The following is a 22,898-nucleotide window of genomic DNA, read 5'->3' on the forward strand; positions in this document are numbered from 1 at the left end:
AAAATTTACAAATAATTATTATTTTTTTATGTAAACAATATTAAACAGCATTTTAGGAATAAATTGCATGTCAAATGAATTAAATAAATGATTTACTTCTTACAATAGTAGTTGGTATGATTTTCTTTTTATTACATGGAATAAATTTTTTTTCACATTTCAGTCAAAATGAACTGTTTAATATTAAGGTTTATTAGAAATAACATAGCTATAACTTTATAAGCTGATGAATAATTTTTGACTCAACTAATAACAAGTAATGTCAGTGTAATTACTGTGTAGTTTCTAAAACAAGCAAAGTAAAATAATGTTTCTAAGTAAAGAAATAGCTTGCTGCTTTTAGCTAGTTAAAATTTATACATTCATTACATCAACAGTACAACCACATTTCAAAATAACTATTAGATTACAGGTTCATTAGCATTAAATATATTTCTAATCTTTTACAAAAGTAAATACAAAATTCAAAATCATAGCATAACATTTTCTACAACTGTTAAAAAAATAATAAATTTATTAAATATAATACTGATGTGTTATTCTTTTCAAGACCAACAATTACAAATTTAAAAAACTACAGCTATATATATATATATATATAAAATTAGAAGCCATATACTGTTGTCATTTGATTAACAACAACAATCTAGATACTGGAACTGAAATGTGGAAAAAATAAAAAAAAAATATTCACAGCAGTATATAAGGAAAATAAGTACTATAAAATTATTTAAAAAAATGTATAAACATAAATATAAGTCTAATATTTGTTGGATTAGAATAAAAGCAAATCTTAAAAAATACACAATACAGTTAAAAGAGTAAAATTGAGATAAATACCACTATTTTTTAAGCATGTGCATTTAACAAGTGGCTATTTAAATTATTATCAAAAGTTTCGAACATTACTTAAGTTCTTTTATTTAGTACCAAGAACAAATCAGTTAACAAAGTCAATCGTCAGTTACACAATTATATTATAGAAGTGATAAGTACTTCAAAAGAAATGTTTCATAATCACTAAAAATTTTTGAGTGTTTTATATTTTTTTTTTTTAGATTGTGTCTTTTTTATATTTCATATTTATGATAATGGAAATTAATTGCCATTTACTTTTCCATACACAACTCCAAATTCATAGAAAATGAGCTTTGCAAACAAGCAAACACACACACACACTTGTCTATTTGTTTATAGACTTTTTTTAATACAATGTGCAAGCAAAATATTTTTATGACTATAGAAACAAATCTCAAAGTTTTTCACATTTAAAGAAGACAGACTCTGGAAACAAATATTTTCTAAAATTCATATTGCAATCTAAACTCAGCAGCTTCAATTTTAAATTTATTTTTAGTCTACTACAGTCGTTTTATTGCATATTACTACCACAAATTAAAAATAAACTATTTTCAATAAGAGTGCAAATTAATGATATGCTGCCAGTCAATATGTTTTAAAAATAATTAATTACAATAATTTAGTAAAATTTGTTATAAAGAGTAATTTAATCATCACACACCATCTTACATTCAAAATTTTAATTTTCAACAGATAAAAGAGCTGTCAGTTAAAAGGAAACCAGGGTTATTCATAATTATAAACTTTTTAACTTGTTCTATTGAGTGAATTTTAATAAAATAAAATATAATGCAAAATATGATACAAACTTGAAAAAAGATTTAAAATATGAACAAAGAACAAACAATAAAAATTAAATTCTACAAATGATGAAAAAAGCTGGATAAAATTAATACAAAGTTCGCCTCTGAAATTAATGTATAGAATAACAAGCACTACCATTATGAAAAATTCTGCTTAACCTGGATGGTCTTACTAATTGAGCAGATGAAAGATTGATATGTTTAACAGAAAATATTTTATCAAAGATTATGAAATTTTGAGTCATAATTTTTTTGTTTGAGTGATTGGAGACTCCTTTTTTATTGCCCTCGTGGTTGAGGTGACCACACTGAGGGAGTTCCATGCCGTGATTAGAGACTGGATGACAGGAGCAGGGCTAACCATGGCCCCAAACAAGACTGAGGACATTGTTATAACAACTACCAAGAGAAGACCAACTTTGAAAATGGTCCTTTAGGGTCAGACGGTAGTTTCAAAGGTTGCCATTGTCAAGTATCTAGGTGTATGGTTGGATGCAAGGTTACGCTTTGGCACTCATCTTATGGAGATATGCCAAAAGGCAGAAAAAGTGAGGTGGCTACTAGCTTGTTTGCTACCGAATAACGGGGTATCCAGCCAGCAGAAGAGAAGGTTGCTGTCCAGAGTTGTGTCCTCTGTGCTACTATATGATGCTGACGTCTGGGCAGGAGTCACCAAATATGGTAAATACAGGGGTTTGTATCGAAGCGATACAAACAAGGAGCTGTCTTCGAATCACAGCAGTGTACTGCATGGTTTTCCGCGAGGCTGTGGATGTCTTAGATCTTGAGATTCTTCATAGGAAGAGGATGAAAAACCTAGCTGCACTAACAACCGCTGAAAAAAGGAGAAAGGAGACTGGCCAGTTCCATCATGGAAGATTTCAAAAGAGAATGGCAGAAGTGGTGGGATGACAGTGAGAGGGGATGATAGACATATCACATGATCAGGATCTGGAGGGTTGGTGAGGGCGTACCCATGGCTCGCAGGATTACTATCTTACACAATTTCTGTGGGCCATGGAGAATTTAGAAAGTATCTTTATAGGTTTGGACTTGAGTACTTCCTGTTGTCCGGTTTGTGCGAATGTATCACGTTTTCTTCAGCTGTCCCAGATTAAAGATTGCATGCAATAGGCAGAAGGGATATGTTTTCACCTGAGGAAGTGTAACGAATCATGCTTGAGAGTGCAAGCAATTGGACGTGTAGCAATGTTGACCTGGAAGGTAATGCAGGAGCTTTACGCCTGGGAGGAGTCCCACAGGGGCAGGCGAAGAAGAGATTGCCGGAGGACAGACTCTCAGCTGAATGCCTAGGGGGTCCCCCGTATGTGTGGGGATCACCTGGGTGTGATGAGGCCGGGGGTACTCCTCTTATGCATATGATGGTGGCCTGTTGTAAGTGGTATGTGGTAAGTATGTTTTATGTGTGTGTATGTGTTTATGTGTATGTGTATGTGCATGTGCATGCATGGTGTGTGATTGGTGTGCTGCTGTTGTGTTGAGTAAGTTTTGACGAATGTGTTGTTGTTAAGGGGATGGATGTGACTTATGATGTGTAGCAATGTATGTAGTTTATGGTTGCTGTTAAGTTGTGTTGTGTGTGTGTGGTGTGCTTTTGCCTTACATGATCTTGTTCATGTGTGTCACTTTCTGAATGGTGTTTGATTGTGTGTGGGCATTTTACCCTCTTCCTGATGAAATACACACTAGCTGTACCAGGAAGGGAGTAGCTAGAGGTGGAGGTTTAGTCGGTAGTGCGCACAAATACAGTACACATCTACTATCATCTTGCGGAACCTGTTAGCGAGTTGACACTGCTTTGGTGCCCATAAATGGGGTTCCTCCACCTCTTTAACAAAAAAAAAACTCTTTTTTATTAGACATCATCAATGTCATTATTTAATCAAATTTTATCATTCATAAGTATTTAAACAGTTTACAATCACTTTAATCAGAAATTAATTAGTTTTTTAATACTATAACACCATTATAAATTGTATACTTTAATAATGTAGTTATGTAATTAAAAACATTTCATTAATATCTTATCCTTAACCTCTCTATTTTTTCTAAGTATTTCTCATTCACCATACATCTCCTTTTCATTTCTTAACCTATCCATCCTTGTAATTTTCAAGATATTTCTTTCACACTTCATTTCAAAAGTTTGTATTTTGTTGATGTCTCTTCTTTCCATAATCTATGATAGCTCTGCTAAGTAAGTATGAGGATATTATTATAGCTGGCGTAAAACTTTCTTACTTTTCTACGGGCTCCAGATCATACTTCATGCTTTTATAAAAATAAATATTCTTGCATAGCCTCATTACCAACTAAAACTTCTCTGCATTAAATTTATTCCATACTGCTGTACAATTTCTTTCCATACATCCAACTGTTCTTGAACTTCTTGCCACATTTCCCCATGCCATCAGGTTGTTCAGGTCTTACTGAATATTACTGTGATTCTTTTTTCCTCATTTTTTCTAAATGAGTTACCAGTTGCTGTTCTGTAAATAAAACAATCCTTCAACCTCCTTATTCTGCTGTCCCACACTTTTGGATCTACTAGACCTTCACATCACCAGTAAAAGTTCATCACTACATTTTTTCAAAAGGTTGACTCTAAAATTAACTTCAAATGGCTCTATCTTCTGTAGAGCAACTCAGGGTGCACAGAACAGAAAAACTTTGAAAGAAATTTTTTTTAAAAATGATTTCCCATCACCTCCTCTTTTTGTGTACCATCCGCTATGAAGACTTTGTACCATATTTAGACTGAATCAAAAGTTCTCATTTATCCTCTTTCCCACTCCCATCTCATTTTTCTTGTTATCTCATTAGCAAAACCAATTCAAATGGTTTTAACTCTTTCTTCTGCTCTTCAACTTTCATTTCCACTTTCTGTCTGTTCAACAAATCACTCTTCTTCTTTCCTTTTTGTTAATTTATCTCCTCCACTTTTACTGATGTTAATTTCCATTCCCATTTTTATTACCCTTTAGTCCTCTGTCCTTTCTGAGACTTATTTCAATCTTGAAAACATTTATTTATCAGCTATTAGCTTGCTAAGTCTACTGTACCTTAATTAGAGCCTTGCACTTTTCAGTTCCTACAGAGCCTTCACAATTACCATAACTTGTATTAGGTGGCATAAAAAAAACATATATTATCTAAGTGGCCCATAAATATATTTAATTAGCAATAACCAATGTTTCATACAATTTTTTAATTCTTATTAATGTACTAACATACCTAATTAAAATTTGAAGAAGAGATTTATTCAGCTTTCTAGTAAAATTGATCAAAGAAATGTTCTTCAGGTGCAACAGGTGGTAATCATTAAGGGGGATGAATGAACTTTGAAGTTACATGACATATATTAACATCCTACTAATCTCATTCCTTAGATTTATTAATTGTTACATTTGATACTTTAACCCTGTATAACTGTCTCAGATACTACAGTTATCAGAGCTATTATTGATGTATATGATTCCTTCTTCCTAGTATTCTTCTCACAAGCTTCATGATAGTTACTCTGTCTACATATGATAAAAGAAACAGATTATTTTCAAAATCCTTCTTTAAACCCACCTTTCAAAAATTTCTAATTTGGTAATAATATTTCTTCATGGGTTCAGGCTTATACTCTGTACATCACTGAGAAGACACATCTCAGTAGGTGTACGCTTAGGTTTAAGGTTAGATATAATGTTCAATTATTTCTATATGTTCATATCAAAAGATAAGTTGACCTAGAAAACACTAACATTTTTGAAAACTGAATTTTGTCTTCTCTATGTATAGAGTTATCTGAAATTCTTCACATCTCCACTATCTTGTCAAGAACTCATTGTTCCATGATCTTCAATGTAGTTTCTGTAAGAAGCACAATATCATCTGCAACTTATGTTGTTTAATCAAATTTCATTTCCTTTAATAACCCTGCTTTCATAACATAATGCTTGTTGAATGTTTCCTCAGAGTAGCTGTAAAATAACAATAAGGAAGGTATCACTTCTCTTTCTACTGTGACCTATATTTTGTTTGTCCATACCTAAAGAAGTTTCAATTTACCACAAACAAGATATAGTTAAATGGTGATGTAGTTAAATCTTTTCTGGCTGACAAAGAATAAAAATGAAAAAGCTTTTAGGATCAAGTTCTCTGCATGACTTCATAATCAATAATCTGTACACAAATATTAATTCTTAATCTGAAAGGTATGCTGAACACATAACAAATATAACACTAAAATGATTATATCAGATTCAGAAACCTGCAAGAGTGGATGTCTGTGTTTTTGCAGCAAAATTATTGGAACTATTAAAGCAGAAAATACATAAGCATACACATGTTTAGAATTATTATTCAATTAAACGTTAAGCGAACATACCATATCAGTTTGTGACATCAACTGCTTTATGATTTTTAACTGTATATTTTTTAATGTTTATGACATATATAATCCGATGTTGAAATCCTGTATATTTGTTATGCTCATAACAAATTGTGCTAATAATAATTTTCATAACAGATATAAAATCAATTACTTAAAGCCAGTAGTAATTAAAAGCAGATGAACACAATACGAATTTAAAATAAAGCTTTTCTACAATAGAAAGCTGCTAAGAGGTCTAATCGAGAATGTTATAAAATTTCCACTCTGTTACTCTGTAACTAAAATATAAATTGGATTTACCTAAATTTTCAAAATATGTGTATCATTGACTCCATTCAACTTATTTTTTTAATTTATATTAATTTTCAATAGTTTCTACTTCACCAGAGAAATATTCATTGTAAAATAACAAAAAAACTGACAATATGAAATCAGCAGAGCATTACAGCTACTTGTACTCAATCCCATTTTTTTTTTAATCAGGGCATTGAAATCAGTTGATTGCCGTATTAAAAATAATTACCGTTTCAGCACATAAATCACACTTTTCAACATATATATTTATTGCAGGGAGCTGTAATAGCTATTTAAGTGAATTAAATAGCTACCTAAAAGTAAGGTAACATCACGCTGCTATTTAATGGTCCCTGTTTTTGGTCTCTTTGGTATATATTTTAAAACCCTTATGAGAATCTTTGACACCATGTGGGGTTGTTATTTAATATTTCTCTTCATCTACGTAAGGTCTTCTGGTTTATTATAATTGTCATTTACTGTATGTAATACTTAATCACATTGAAAAAAGTATAATTAGACAACATGTCTTAAAAAAAGAATACTGTAAATTTTTAAAAATTGTTATGGTGATACACTTACTGCAGGGTGAAATTAATTAACCATGGGCCTAAGCAATTCATCTAACACTTTTTTTTTTTGTTTAACTCTGGGACCACCGTTAGGGATTGCTTCAGAGGATGAGATGAATGATTTGTAGCATGTGTGAAAATGCCATGCCTGACCGGGATTCGAACCTGGGATATCCGGATGAAAGGCTGAGACACTACCACTCACATCACGGAGGCTGGCCCAGGCCTCCATGGTTTAGGTATCATTTAATACCTAAAAGGAATGAATGACAACTCTGAGGTGAATAATTATAATGAAATGATTTTTGACATACAATAAATGACCAACTTTTGATTGATACTTAAACTAATAGTTTAATATCAGATAAGTTTAAAATTTAAAGAGAGGGCGAGAGAAGAAATTAAAAAATTTATTTGTTAAGGTTCTTTAATTTATATTAAAACTGATATTAATTTTAAAGGTGCATGTGAAAACTGTGTCTTTCAGATTATTTAAATTACATTTTGTGACAATTTGATATTCATGATGTTTGAAAAAATTTCCACATACAATATTTTGGCTGAACAAGACTTCTGTGGCTAATAAAAATGATATTTGTTCATTTTAACAGAACATTAAATATATCAAAGGATTTTAATAATCCTTCCAGTGATAACGTGTTTTTTGTTTACATAAAGAATAATTTTACTTTGTATCCATCAATCAAGTTGGTTAAAGTTTCCAATTTCAGCTCATGACAAAACTAGATATAACTATTTTAGTTTAAAAAGTATTCTTATTCATCTACAAGTGCGTTGCATAACTTTCTTAGAGAACTTATTATTACTACTGATTTCTATCATGTGTAGCAGATTACCAAATACCTTTTTCTATCACTATTGTTTATCTAAATGGATTACGGTCAATAAATTGAGTAAGAAATCTGGGTCAATTATTCTCTATCTCAATATATTAATATTATTCATTGATCTAATGAATTATTTATTGAATCTAATGTATCCTAACATTTTTACAGAATTCAACCTGAATCATAATTAGGTTTACTAATAATGCTTCAAATTCATTTACTGCTTACTCACAGCAATACATGAACCAACAGTTAACCATCAGGATTTTCTTTGATGAAATTTGGGAGTTTCACAAACCCTATATTATAAAAGCACAACGTTTGTTTACATTCTGACCAAACCAAAAACCTTACACTTAAAAAAAAGAAAAAAAGTATTACTATGAAAAATGTTCGATATTAAAGATTATCTTCGATAAATTTTTAAAATGTTTTACTAGCAGGTGCCTAAGATATAATTATGCAACTGTATTACCAATTCCCCAGAGCCAAAGGTTCAGGAGATATTATTATACATGAGTTATAAAAAAGTTGTTTTTACTTGCTTTACTTTAACTCGCAATGTTTTTTTTTCATGTCTGTCCTCAAATCTTGCATTCTTAATTTAACATACTTCCCAACATTGCTGATTGATGAAATTTTGCACAGTTAATAGATCTGGTGACAATACAATATTCCACCATTACTTTTGCAAACATCCCCCCTTGTAAGGGAGTAAATTAAGGATGCAGGTGTAATAATTTAACATACTTCCTGACAATGCCTACTGATGAAAGTTTGCACAGTTACTAAGGTTGGGTACAATACAATATTCCACCATTACTTTTGCAAACATTCCCCACTATGGGGGTAAAAATGGGTGCAAGGTGTAAATAATTGCAAAATCTGCAAAATGGCTATGCAGGGTTTTTGGGGTCGCAGATGACAAATCTGATAGCCATTTGATGTAAAAAAAAAATGACAAAAACTTGGTACAGGAACGATTAAAGTAGTACTAAAAAGTATAAAGCAAGTTTTTAAATTTTTTTGTTATATTATTGTGTATTTATATTTGTGATTGAGCCTTCAAATTTTTTTAGGAATTAGAAACTTTATAGTTTTAACTTTCAAAATGTTCGAAATCCTTACAAAAAAAAAAAAATTGTCTGGCTTTGTTTTTTTTTTAGATGCCTTTAGAAAAGTTAAATATCTCTTTATTTTTTCTACTTTGAAGAATCTGTTTGAAGGTTGGAATTTTTAAAAGAAATTCAGTTTTAGGACCAGAATTCAGGAGATACTGCAAAAAGTGAGTAAATGAGAGATAGTTCAGTATAATGTAAAAAAAAAAAATTAAATTTAACTTTTATACAAAATTGTAGAATTGTTTTAAAAACTTACACAAAGGTAATAGAAACTGACTTTAAGTACGTTTTTGAAAAACATTTCATTACATAAATTAGTTTAGTTTAAAAGTTTGTTTTAAATTAACATCATCAGCGATTATCATGAAGAAAAGAATACAACAAAAAAAAAGTAATAAATAAATAAATCAAATAATAATTATGCATGAATTGATGATATGGGCAATCCAGGTAAGAACTAAATATTATTTAAAAGTATCGTTGTCATTAACTAAAATATATTTGATGGTTAATGGTATTAATTAAAATTAAAACTTCATTTAAAATAAATGCACTATAGAATAAAGAATATGAACAAAAAAATATGAATGCACCAAGTTTGAATACAAAGTGAAGTTGCACTACTAAATCTTCATAACTATGCTACAACTACAATGGTTGTCCAGAAAGTAAGAACCATTTGCACACTGTGTGTATGCAGCTTCACTCAAAACAAGATCAAGGTACAAAATTTCATAGCTGTATTGTGACATGCGAGTGATTTTGTGTATGTTTATAACGAATAGAGAGATTGAAAATCCTGCTGTCTGTAAGGTTCAATCGATACGTTTTTTTAATTCACAAGGTGTTTGTCCTGTGGAAATTCATCATCAAATTACTGCCATATATGGTGACAGTGTAATGAATGATGGATACATAAGGAGATGGCGTCATTTATTTATGGCAGGGAAAACACCTGTTCATGACAAGTAACACTCAGGAAGGCCTACTCTTATTACTGAACAGCCAAATGAGTACACTGAAAAGAAAAGCACATTGTTAAAAAGAACCAGCGTTTCATGTTAGACTAACTTAGAGATAAATTTCCTGTATGTTCATGGTCCTGTGACTGTTCACCTAAATTACTGTAAAACTTGTACCTGATAGGTCTCAAGAATGTTGACAGTCAATCACAAAAAAAAAACGCATGTCCACTGCTCTATCATTCCTGAAACTGTACCATAGAGATGGTGATAAAATGCTGATTACATAGTGACTGAGTAAAAAAATTCAAAATCACTGGCAGAGTCTTTTGACTTGTGGAGTGTGTTTGCTTCATGACAATGCATGTCTACATGCTGCAAAAAAACCTTATGAACTTCTCAAAGGTTTTGGATGGGATTTTGATCATCCGCTGTATGGTCCATATCTTGCTCCAAGCGATTTCCACCTGTTTACAAGATTAGGAGAGCTTCTTGCGGGAACAGCTATGAAAGTGATGATGATGTCAAGACAGCAGGTTATGAGTGGCTTAATAGACTGGCAGCTGATTTATTTGACAATGACATAAAAACTAGTGCCACAATTTGACAAATGCTTTTACTTAAGAGATAATTATGAGGAAAAACAGCTTAAAACATGTAAATTATAATGTATAAATTAAAGTTAAAACAAATACAATTTATTATAAAACAAAAACGGTGTTTACTTTCTGGATGACCTCATCATATATTAATTCATTATAGATATAATTAAAAATAAAAGAAAAATATAAATAAATATAGAACATAAATCTTTACCATCTTAAAAGAGACTGAATGCACGAGTTCTGTAAAAATAAATAAAAATAAAAATCACAGCATGACAAAAAGACAAATTTGAGTTCAGTAAATTTATACATGCATATTTAAAAAAAAATATATTAAGACAATACACAAACAGCAAAATAATAGTAAAAAAAATTGTCAATAAATATAAGATATTTTACACAAATAATAACAATCATATTTATAATTTATTTTCATCAGTTTTAATTCACAAGAATTTAAATATATTCTGTCTATCAGTCCATTAATTAAAATGATGAAAATATAAAAAAAAATTGATATGGACACCACATGACTTCCTACTTTATGCCTATTAAATTACATATACACATTTTTTTTTTAAAATGAAAAGTACATAAAATTTTATTTCATTAATAACTTCTGTTATCTTTTTATTCTTTTATTACTGAATTATTATTTGTTTGTAAAAAAAATTACAATCGGAGATTAATAATTATTAATAAATCAATATATTTAAATAAAAAAAAAAAAAAGGAGATGAAGTCTGATTTGAACTGATGTGCTTTCCCCTTGTAAGATCCAAATATTTCATTAATTAATTTTATTTTGCTATAACTCTTGAATCAATGAAAACAAGTATCAATTATGATATATCATTGAAAAGCTCTCAATGAAGGATTTTACTGCAGTTAAGAAAAAATCAAAAATCCACATTTTTTGGATAGTTTTGGTTTAGTCTACTGCAATCAAAAAGGGAGATGCACAACTACATGTTACAACAGTCCTAAATCCAAAATTTCAACATCCTATGACTAATTGTTTTTGAATTATGCAAGATACATATGTACGTGTGTATAGACTCACGCCGAAACTAGTCAAAAATGGATGTAGGGATGGTTAAAATTTCTATTTCTATTGAAATCTGAAAACCAAAATTTTTGCAATCACAATACTTCTTTTACTTCATACAAGGAAGTAAAAAATGACATAAAACATAATCCTGTAAGATAAAATCAGAACATAATCATGTAAATTAAATCAGCTGTTAACAGTTCAAATTATGATTTGTACTTTTTTACATTTAAATATATAAAATTTCTATTGCTGTATTATTATTCATTCATTCACTTTTTTCTACTTTAACATATTGGACAGAATCACATTAACAAAGCATTTATAAATGTGGCACTTTTCACTATTCATGATGAGATCCATTTTTAAAAATATAAATATATGTTTTAGAAGTAATTCATATAAAAGATTCACAGTTAATAAATTACACCTACAATAACCCCACACCATTATTCTGTGTAAACATTTTCTTACTTTCTTTACTTTTATTTAAAAAATATATATACAAACTACTCTCTCTCTCTCTCTCTCTATATATATATATATATATAGAGGAGTTCACTGCCATTTACATTCACATTTTTTTTTCTTATTCTCATTTCATGAAAAGCTGTTAAAACTAGCATCTACAATGAGCAGTAGTCAAAACAGGAGTGCATAAATATGACTATCTTGAAAATAACGATAATAATCTTTAGACAGATGCATTTATCAAAATTAACTTGTCAGTTCTTTCTCATAATTTTAAGAGAAATTTTAAGCCAATCCTTCAAAAGTCAGCATTTAATTCATCTAAGATTAACAAACTTACTTTGTCTTCCATGCATCCGATTAAATAAATATAAATTCTTGAGTTTAAATATTGTTCTGTTTAAGAATCTGTTCAAAACTATCCACTGTCTACTGTATTTTTTCTGATTTCAGAGTTACCATTTATAACTATTGCTTACATTAGTTATTAAATTGACATTTTTTTACAAATGTCTTCTGAACATAAAATTGATGGAAATATTAATGTAATTTGCAAGTTAGAAAGGGTGTTAAATAAGTTGACATCTGAAAAAAATGTACCTAGTTCATGTGTAGACACAATAAAGAAAAAAATTGGGAAAAAATAATTAAAGTTTTAACAAAAGCAATAACTTTAAAACTACTCATAGACCAGAATGTGGGCAAATTGATCAAGCAAGTAATTCTGTGGTGGTTTCAGAAAACAAGAAGCACAAATACTCAAGTAAATTGCCCAGTAAAAAACTAAAGCTGAATTATTCACAAAAAAAAATCAATATTTCTGAATTTTAAAGGTACTGAATGAAAACTGGAAAAATTCAAGAAATGTCAAAATATTTTGTTTGGAAAAGTAAGTGGTAAGCTAAATATTTTGATTTAAATTGAACAAATAACTAGTTAAAAACTATTTTGGTTTGAATAAGTGATAGTCATATGAAGGAAAAGATATTCAAAGCCAATGAAACAATATTTCATAAATTGTTTTCAGACAGGACTTTAATATTTAAAGTGCACAAATTTCAAAGGATGAAGTCCTGCTTTAGTCTGTGCCAATATGTCAGTAATGAAAAAATGTTTGTTATTAGTAATGAGTAAAGAGAACCAGAGATATTTTAAAAGCATAAAAATTTATTAGTAAAGTATTGAAATAACAAATCAACATGAATGTCTTTTGAAATGTTCAAAGATGAAATGAAAGATGAATTAATGTTGATCAAAAAATGTTATTACTGACAAATAAAAGTATGGCACCATTTCATTAAAAAAATTAAAATTGTTTTCTTCTCAGTAAATACTTACAGTCCATTGTAAAATACACCTGATAGACCAGAGTGTCATAAAATGTATAAGATATTATTATCAAAAGAAAATAATCATCTTAGAAAAAAAATAATTTTATCATGCAATGCACCTAGAGCAAAACTCTTGAACAAATATACTTGCAATAAAGTTAAAAGTTGACTCTTGACAATCTGTTCTTGTGCGAAACCCAGAAAAGGACAATAAAAGTGTACAAATGGACAATATGCAATGTGAGTGGATCAAACAGTTCAATATTCTGAAATATCTGCGTGAAACAATATTTAGATCTTTATGTAGAGCCAATAATGGTCTGACTGTTCCAGCAGTTTTGGTGATGATGTTATCACTGAAAGCATTCCTTTACAGAGTAAAGAGGAGGAAGAAAATGACAAGATTTTGCCATGATAAAAAAAATAAAAAACGGAGAAGAATTAAATCTTTTCTTATGGGATTTAACATAAGCATAAATCATAACATTTAAAGAAACCTATTACTTAAACACAGGGTGTACCACAAAGTTCTACTGAGACTTTAAAAAAATACTACTCATGAAAATAAAGGAAAAAGTTTATATAAACATATGTCCTAAAATGCTTCATTTGTGTTATGGCTAGTGAAAGATTTTGCTCAGAATTCAGATACCCTGGTGAAATAATGTACTGAAATTTTTAGGGCTTTAAGTGAGGGGCAGAATTAGTGATTTCTTATGGTTTTTTACCTGAAAAAAATGAATAAAATAGTTCCCAGAACCATATCTGCAGTATTTTTTGAGAAATTTGGGGTGAAAACCAATAAATTGGTGTAAACACCCTCTTTTATGTTTGACGTATAATAACTTTGTTAAATGTGAACAAAAAACTTCTAAACAAAACACAAGAAGTTTTGAACACAAAACTTGTAGAGAATTTAATTCTGAACAAAATGGTGAAAGGTAAGTTGAATAAAACAAAGAAAAATTAGAATTTTATTTAGAGATAGTACATCATTACACCTGTCATAAAAGTACTTATGAACTGGCAGGTGGCAAGGATGGTACTGCTGAAGAAGGAGAGTAGGCTGTCTGAAGATTCCTCTGCCAATATGTCTGCTCGGCAGCATGGTAAAGCTGTTTGAGCACATGTTGGTCAGTAGGTTGCAGGAGGAACTGCTGGAGAAAGGAGGACTCAGCCAACATCAGTTTGGTTTTAGGTCTGGACATTTTGCAGTGGATGCCATCCATAGTTTGATGACAACAACAGTCAATAGTGCTGCTTACCGCAGTAGACATCAAAGGCTGATACCTGTGATATCACTGATTGAGTGAAGAATTCATTCAAGTTTGCAGTGGTCAGTGATGCATGAGGAATTGAAGAGAGACTTCCACCCCTACCTGAGATGGATGATTCAGGAGTATGTCTCAGATATGGTGGCTGTGGTAGGCTCCTGTGAGGACGATGACCATGAGATCACCAGAGAAGTTCTACAGTCCTAGGGCCCTTGTTATGGAAAATCTTGTATGACGGGGTCCTAGGGCTTGATTATTCTCAGTGAGTTTGTCCAATTGCCTTCGTGGATGATCTGATGTGAGTGAGAATGAGAAGGATGGAAGAGGAAATCATTGCAGCTGGGAATGCGGCACTTGTGATGGTCTAGACATGGATGGCAGGTAAAGGGCTGCAGGAAGATTTCCTTTTTTCTGGATGGCAAAGAATCTTCCCATCCCCTGCTGTAAAATATCTAGGAGTCTGGTTTGACCAGAGGAGGTCTTTTCAGCCTCGTATCCTGCAGATGGCAGGATATGAGGTTGTATCCTCCAGCAAGGTGGAGAGGGTAGTCAGGGCACTGGGTCCGGCATGCTTTGACACTCAGTCAGCTCATGACACCTTAAGAGGGGACTATAAGTGCACGTGGTTCAAGATATCTGAGATGGATGCGTGCTCATATTGTAGAAACATGGATGATGCAGAGCATGCAGTCTTTGACTATGTTATATGGTAGCAGATATGGCAGGTATGTTATCGGCAGATTGGTGATCTCAGTGCTGATAACACAATATGATACATGCTTGAGTCCAAGCAGAGCTGGGTAGTGGTTGAGAACATGGTCACAGTAATTATTAGAGGGAAGCTGGCAGATGAGTAGTGGGGGAAGGTCAGTCAATCCTCAGGGGGTGGGCAGTGGGAGCTACATTGGGTTGTTGTCTGTCGATGACTCCCAGGGACACCTGATCCTGCTACTTGGAAACCACCTTACAATGCAGCAGCTCGCATTACCAGCATAGGAACCGTGTTCATGCCTTGCAGCCAGATCCAGTTCCTATGGGTGGAAGGGGGAGGTTTATTAGTCAGTGAGAACCCAACATTACCATCTGTGTGGGTGGGCAGTGGCGGAAGAGCTGTTTCCTCCTCCTTTAACAAAAAAAGTAAGTATTTTGGGTACTGTGAACTATGCTGTAGTTAGTGAAGAAGGCTTTATGAGAATTTTTGTTTGAACATGATCAATTTGCCATTGAAGTAAGCCATACTTATTTAGAAATATGCTAATATGGTATTCATTTTGGGTGTGTGTAATAATGGGGTAATGCTATAGCTACAGCAGTAGAATATGAAATATGTTTTCCAAATTGCAGGATTCCAGATTTCAAAACAATTAGTACAATTTTTTACAATCTTCAGGAAACAGGTTCACTACTAAATGTTTGTACCTGCTATGAACGATCTGTCCAACACGACGCTATTATCGATGAATTATTATCAATGCAGTTCAGCACAATCCAAGTGTCAGTACACATCTTTCTAAGCAGATAGGAATTTCTCATTCATTGGTTTGGAGGACACTTAAACAACAAAAGTTTTATCCTTATCATAAACAGCCAGTTCAACATCTACACCCAGGAGATGGGCCTCTTCGCTTGGAGTGATCCAACTGACAGAATACAAATCGACTATAATACAAGTATGTTTTGTTTACCAACAAGGCAAATTTCACTCAAGATGATGTCAACAACTTATACAATGGGCATACATGGCCAGAAGTAAATATTCATTAAATGGTGAAAGACAATTTTCAATACTGATTAGCATCAATTTATGATACAGCCTTCTTCACAGTCAACTGTTTCAACCATTCGTATTACCTGGTCACTTATAGGCTTACTTGCACTTTCTTCAAGAAGAGTTTTGCAACTGCTTGAAGTGTTACTCTAGCGCTGAGATGCCAAGTATACTTCTAGCATGATGGCATGCCTTCCCCCTTCTCTTGTATCGTTTCCATTTACTTATATCATTTCCTTGAGAAATGGATCGGTTTTTAGATTTTTGAGTCTGGGGATGGATGGAAAATATTCTATTCAAAACAAAAATATATTCTCATGAGTAACTAATTGTTTTCATTATGAATACGGCTGAGCAACATAGGTCAGTCCATGATATTTGAATTTTTGTTTCAAATTTAATTTTTTTCAATACACATATTACTTACAGTATCATGAATAGAGTATCAGTTGACAAGAAAGATATAACATATAAGATAAACCGCTATGGATACTATTATCATATCATATTTGTTTTACATTAAAAAAACCAATAACATGATGTAGTTCATTGCATTAGAATCAAAAATTTTAAATAATTTCTGCTACCACAAAGAGGACAGTGACTGGCTATGTAGATCAACACTAGGCTCAGACACACATTATTATTCTGATCTAACTGTTAGTGTGATTTTTGTCCAGATGAATAGTGTCATCAACTAATTATTTGATAAGTTCCTACTAATACTGAGCTTTTATTGATTACTTCTTCAAGGAAAATTGTAGTAATTGTTAATTTCAAGATCCCTACTGATGCTCAGATGTTTAGAAATATTTTTGATTACTTCTACTTCTTCCTGTATTATTAACTGGTGATCATCACTGGTAAGGTAATAACTAAATATACTGCTTACTGTATGGAAGTTAGCCATTAAACATGAACTTCCTTACAAGAAGGTGATTTATTTTAAAAAAATTAACTTTAGTCAGGCTCTTACTCATATGACAGGTTTGCAAGATTTATTGTTATATTTGTATAAACATATTCAGTAATTAACAAATATTCCAACCAAATTAAGTAACAAGGAATATATGATATTGAATAAAGAAGAAAAAATTGCCAACTTAAAATATTCTATTTGGGTAGGTTTTTGAACATTTTGCTATCAGAAACTTCAGAAAATTACTATTTTAAAATTATTCCAAACGTTCTCACCTTCTCGCTTCTCTAGAATCTTTAGATAAATTAAAATACCTCTCTAGGTAAATTGGGCTCAATGTAACAGTTGGCATTGATAATATTTAAGACTGTCTTAAACTTTAAGCCATCAAGTGAGAACTGAGAAAAAAATTTAAAGCTCTCTTTTTTCAGATTTATCTTCTTTAAATTCAATAAATTATGAACTAGCAGTTAAAGAACAATTTAGATTCGGAGTAACAGTACAAGGTGAAAATATAAAGATGCTACGATTTGCTTATGATAGAGTAATTCTAGCCGAGAGTAAAAAGGATTTAGAAGAAACAATGAATGGCATAGATGAAGTCCTACGCAAGAATTATCGCATGAAAATAAACAAGAACAAAACAAAAGTAATGAAATGTATTATAAATAACAAAGATGGACCACTGAATGTGAAAATAGGAGGAGAAAAGATTATGGAGGTAGAAGAATTTTGTTATTTGGGAAGTAGAATTACTGAAGATGGAAGAAGCAGGAGCGATATAAAATGCCGAATAGCATAAGCGAAACGAGCCTTCAGTCAGAAATATAATTTGTTTACATCAAAAATTAATTTAAATGTCAGGAAAAAATGTTTGAAAGTATATATTTGGAGTGTCGCTTTATATGGAAGTGAAGCTTGGACAATCAGAGTATCTGAGAAGAAAAGATTAGAAGCTTTTGAAATGTAGTGCTATAGGAGAATGTTAAAAATCAGATGGGTGGATAAAGTGACAAATGAAGAGGTGTTGCGGCAAATAGATGAAGAAAGAAGCATTTGGAAAAATATAGTTAAAAGAAGAGACAGACTTATAGGCCACACACTAACGCATCCTGGAATAGTCGCTTTAATATTGGAAGGACAGGTAGAAGGAAAAAATTGTCTAGGCAGGCCATGTTTGGAATATGTAAAAGAAATTGTTAGGGATGTAAGATGTAGACGGTATACTGAAATGAAACGACTAGCACTAGATAGGGAATCTTGGAGAGCTGCATCAAACCAGTCAAATGACTGAAGACAAAAAAAAAAATTATGAATAAACTGTGAACAATTTGTATGGAAAATAAGTGCAGTCTTATAACATCAGATAAACATGCAGTCTTGTAACATCTAGAGACTAAAGAAGAATTTTATGAACTACTTGAGGAAAAAAGGGTTCGTGGTAAAACTATGAAATAAAGAAAAAGCCTGGCATCCCTGAAGAAATGCATGGCATATGAATAAAAAACAAGAATAGTATGTAGTAAAAACTGCAGGTGAAGACAATTATAGAAAGGAATTAAAATAAGAAATCAAAGTAAACAAAAAATATAAAAGAATGGTCAATCAGTTTAAACCATTAAAGTAAATTATAAAAAATAATTATGTCAATAATTCAGAAAAAGATCTCTATAATTTAAAAAAAAGAACCAACAAATTAATTTACGATTTGCATCCTACACTCAATTAATTTAAATTAGTAGATGTAACATTCAGTAACAATTTCACCACTACTAAATATATCACTGTTCATTATTCTAAGTTATTCTTTACCAAAGTAATTAAAAAAAAATCTGAACACAGATCAATTAATTTAAAGCTTTAAATTAATATATTTGGCAGAAAATAAAAAAAATGTCTTACTTAAACAACAGGGATTTAGCATATAATTTCAAAATTGGTATTAAAACATTAATAACCTCTACAATTTTGGGGGAAAACATTGAAATTCACATAAAAATGAACTGTAAAAACATAATGTAAATGTTACAAAATGAATAATTGGAATGGCTTAAAAAACTAAAATATAAAAAACATTTCTGTAACAACATTTTATTTTTTTATAAATATTTTAAAAAAAATTTAATTTTGACAAAGAAATTACGCATCTTTCTACACATCACAACTTAGAAGTACACCTAACAATCATATAAATATACCTTTATTATACAAGAATGAAATGCGACATCACTGTTATTAACATCTGATAATAGTACTATACATGTCACTAAAAAATGAGCTACCTACAATTTTATACACCAATAATAGTTACAAACTATGTATTACTATCAATCGTATCAGCTGAACCACAAATTTCTTTTTGAATACAGTTATAAACTTTTTCATTCATAATTATGACAAACTATAATAGTTTAATAATATTACCTTCTCGGGCGTTGTAAGATTGTTTTTGCAACACGAGGTGATCTTGAATGTAATCGACGGAAAATATTATCTAATGGATGATCTTGTGAAAACATAGTTATTAAAATTCCTTCAAAAAATACAAATATAAGCCGACGATTTAAAACTGGATGTTGAAATAATGTGAAAACAGATAATAACCCTTTGCGTGTAGTTTCACTACCTAATATGTGCTTTAGTTCATCTGTAAAAAAAAATAAAGAAAAGCATTTAGTATGCATAAAAATACTAAAATTATTATAAACAAATAAAAATATTTAGTTAAATTTTTATTAGTATTAATATTATTTTTTAAAATTATAATACCTTAAGTAAAATTTTCAAATTAAATCCTCTCAGTAAAAAAGAATGTTTAAAAATCTGTCAGTTGCATAATTCAAAATACCAGTTCATTTAAGTTAAACCAGGAATTTTTTTTACAAATCCAAATTTTTTTACAATTAAGTCTAAATACAGCGTCTTCATTGAAATGAAATACAAAAACTTGTTAAGTGAAATCCATTAAAATATTTCATAAAAGAAAAAAGACCAAACAAATTTATATCATATAGAAAAATACACAGGTATAGTAAAATAGATATTTGGTACTACGTACATAATATATAAAATTTAACAAATGATTCAATGCTAATCTTACCAGATATGCTAGATAAAAGGGCTACTTTAGCAGCTACCCTTGTACGAGCACGTATACCATCATCACGTGGTAATCTTGGTTCAGGTTTCAGTCCATGAGGCCAGTATGATTGTCTAAAGATATATAACATTTATTTAAAAAAAGAGTAAGTAAAACACAAATAATAATTTAGCTGATTATATAATTAATAAGAGTAATATACAAACAATAAAAGTGTACATTTAATGGAACTTACATAAACAGGTATAAAATAAAGTACCTCTTTGCAATATTAATCCTGTTTTTAACCTGACAGACAATTTTTTCAGTATCATTTTCAATTCACATTTTTTTAACTTCAATCTAATTTCTATTACATTAGCTTTGATCTAGTCTAATATTAGCTATCTATCTAGTTTCTTTTTATTGAAAATATGAAGTAGCAATTGTAAAAGACATTTATTATATTATTCAGCCCCCAAAACATACAATTTTTAAATTTTCAACAAATTTACAGTTTTCACCAAATTTAAACAATATTTAGGTAGCGCCACAATAAAAATAAAAAAAAAAAAAACTACTAAGATCTTTAAATAATGAAAACTTTTATTTACACAAAATACAATCTAATCAAATAAGTTAATCATTGGCAAACCACGTATAATAGAACACATATTAATAAATATAGTTACTCAGGAAAACATTAACGAAAAATATCAGACAATACAAATTTAATGATGACATAAAATTTCAGTAACAAAGAATTACAACACATGGCATGATCTCAGATATTCTAATAATCTGTAATGTAAATTAAAATATTTTAATTTGAAGTACACATTTCAACATATGGTGACCTCAGCCATGAAGGCTGCTATAACTCAGGTTTTCATGAAATTGTTAGGCTGTAAATTACATATAGTTAAAACAAAGGTAATTTGTTATCTAATTTTCAACGACATATTACTTGAAATGTCTAACAGACATGGAAAACTGTGAAGTAATGATAAATGCCAATATATACAAACTTAATAGAGTGACAAATAAAAAACTATAAAAGACTTAATAAACCACTTCAGGAACTGCAAACAGTTAGTATTAATTTTCAGGTAACCTTAACAATTGATAGTTAATAAAAGTAGCATAATTAATTAACAGTCAATATAGCTAATAACATTTGAACAATCAAAAGATATCTTACTTGAAAGATTTAAGGTAATCTGCAACCTGATGTGGAGATGTCATAAGAAATACATAGTCAAGAATTCGACGATTGACAATATCACCAAACATGGTGCGTATTATCTGACGCAATAATGTTACTATTCGTTTTCTTAACCACTGGTTTCGAGATTTCAATTCAAACACTTCTGTCATCAATAGTAACATAATCCTCAATGGGATATTATCATCACTCTAAAAATAAAATAATAAACAAATAAGAAATTAAAAGGTAAACAAACAGATGCATCATTTAATAACAATAGTAATAGCACCTACTTAGACTTAGATGAGTCAGATTTGAACAGACAAATTTACCATGTCGAATTCCATGTAATTTTTTTAAATTCCTATTATTTTTTTTTCAAAAATACATGATTTTATACAGAAAAATAAAATCTATACTACTACAAAAAAAAAAAAAAATAAATAAATAAAAAAAATAATCAATGTTAAGCTAGTTTGAAGACATAGTAAAAGTTTGTATTTTGTAAGATGTTAAACCATACTTAAATGATACATGAAGAAAATATGCAGTGTTTACAATAAGATCTAAAAACAATACACTTTGCTTTGTAAAGTACAAAATTAAATAAACTATGTAAGCTGAATTTTTTAATATAAATAAAAAAAAGACAATTTACTGACATTAACGTAAATTACTCATTTCCGCTGGACAGCATACTTTCCAGCTAGTAAGTTACTAAAAACCCATTAAAAAATTTCCTAATTTTTGAAGTTAAAATACATCACACCAAAATGTTTATAATGAGATGTAAATCTGCAGACCTCATATACAGTTTAAGAAAATGGTTGTTAAATTTATAATTAATGTGCTTCTAATATTATCACAGAAAAAATGTTCTTGGAAATAGAACCAGAAACACCTTTTCATTCATCTGTCCACCATTTTGTGTGTTTTAAATAGAAACTTATTTATTATCAGAAAGAACTATTACGCTATTTTAATTTAATATAGCTGATTAAACTAAAATTCTCTACAAAATAAAATATAAGTTAAAATACTGAAATTTTATGTTATTAATTAAAAAAATTTCACAGACATTTTAATTCTTCACTTCACAATAGCTCAATTGTTAAATAAAATTTCAGGCATTTCATTGTTCAATGACAGCTAAGTTATAACGGCAAATATTATTGTTGAGTCAACATTAAAAAATAATCTTGTGCTAGTTTTTATGCTCTCCATTGTATATTACTTAATACACTCAAAATAATCGTTATAACTCTAACACCACTAAAGCTGTGTGATGTTATAAAAGTTCATAATATAAGGTTGTATGCTCATAATA

At 30.2% G+C, this 22,898-nt stretch overlaps 1 protein-coding gene across 3 annotated transcripts in view; it reads right to left on the bottom strand.

Annotated features, from left to right (window-relative positions):
* Positions 1–22,898, bottom strand: part of LOC142318734 (sorting nexin-13-like) — a 95,225-nt gene that overhangs the window by 8,703 nt on the left and 63,624 nt on the right. For 2 of the 3 annotated variants that reach the window (XM_075355132.1, XM_075355135.1), the window contains exons 18-21: positions 21,566–21,780; positions 20,386–20,498; positions 19,710–19,932; positions 10,683–10,711 (exon numbers count right to left, since the gene is read on the bottom strand). In XM_075355132.1, the coding sequence (XP_075211247.1) occupies positions 10,687–10,711; positions 19,710–19,932; positions 20,386–20,498; positions 21,566–21,780 (576 nt within the window). In that variant the 3' untranslated portion in view covers positions 10,683–10,686. Of the gene's footprint in view, positions 1–1,535; positions 5,657–10,682; positions 10,712–19,709; positions 19,933–20,385; positions 20,499–21,565; positions 21,781–22,898 lie in introns of those variants that run through there. The other variant, XM_075355133.1, reaches the window with a different exon arrangement.

The sequence above is a fragment of the Lycorma delicatula genome, chromosome 2 (assembly GCF_047948215.1).
Source record: "Lycorma delicatula isolate Av1 chromosome 2, ASM4794821v1, whole genome shotgun sequence".
NCBI lineage: Eukaryota > Metazoa > Arthropoda > Insecta > Hemiptera > Fulgoridae > Lycorma > Lycorma delicatula.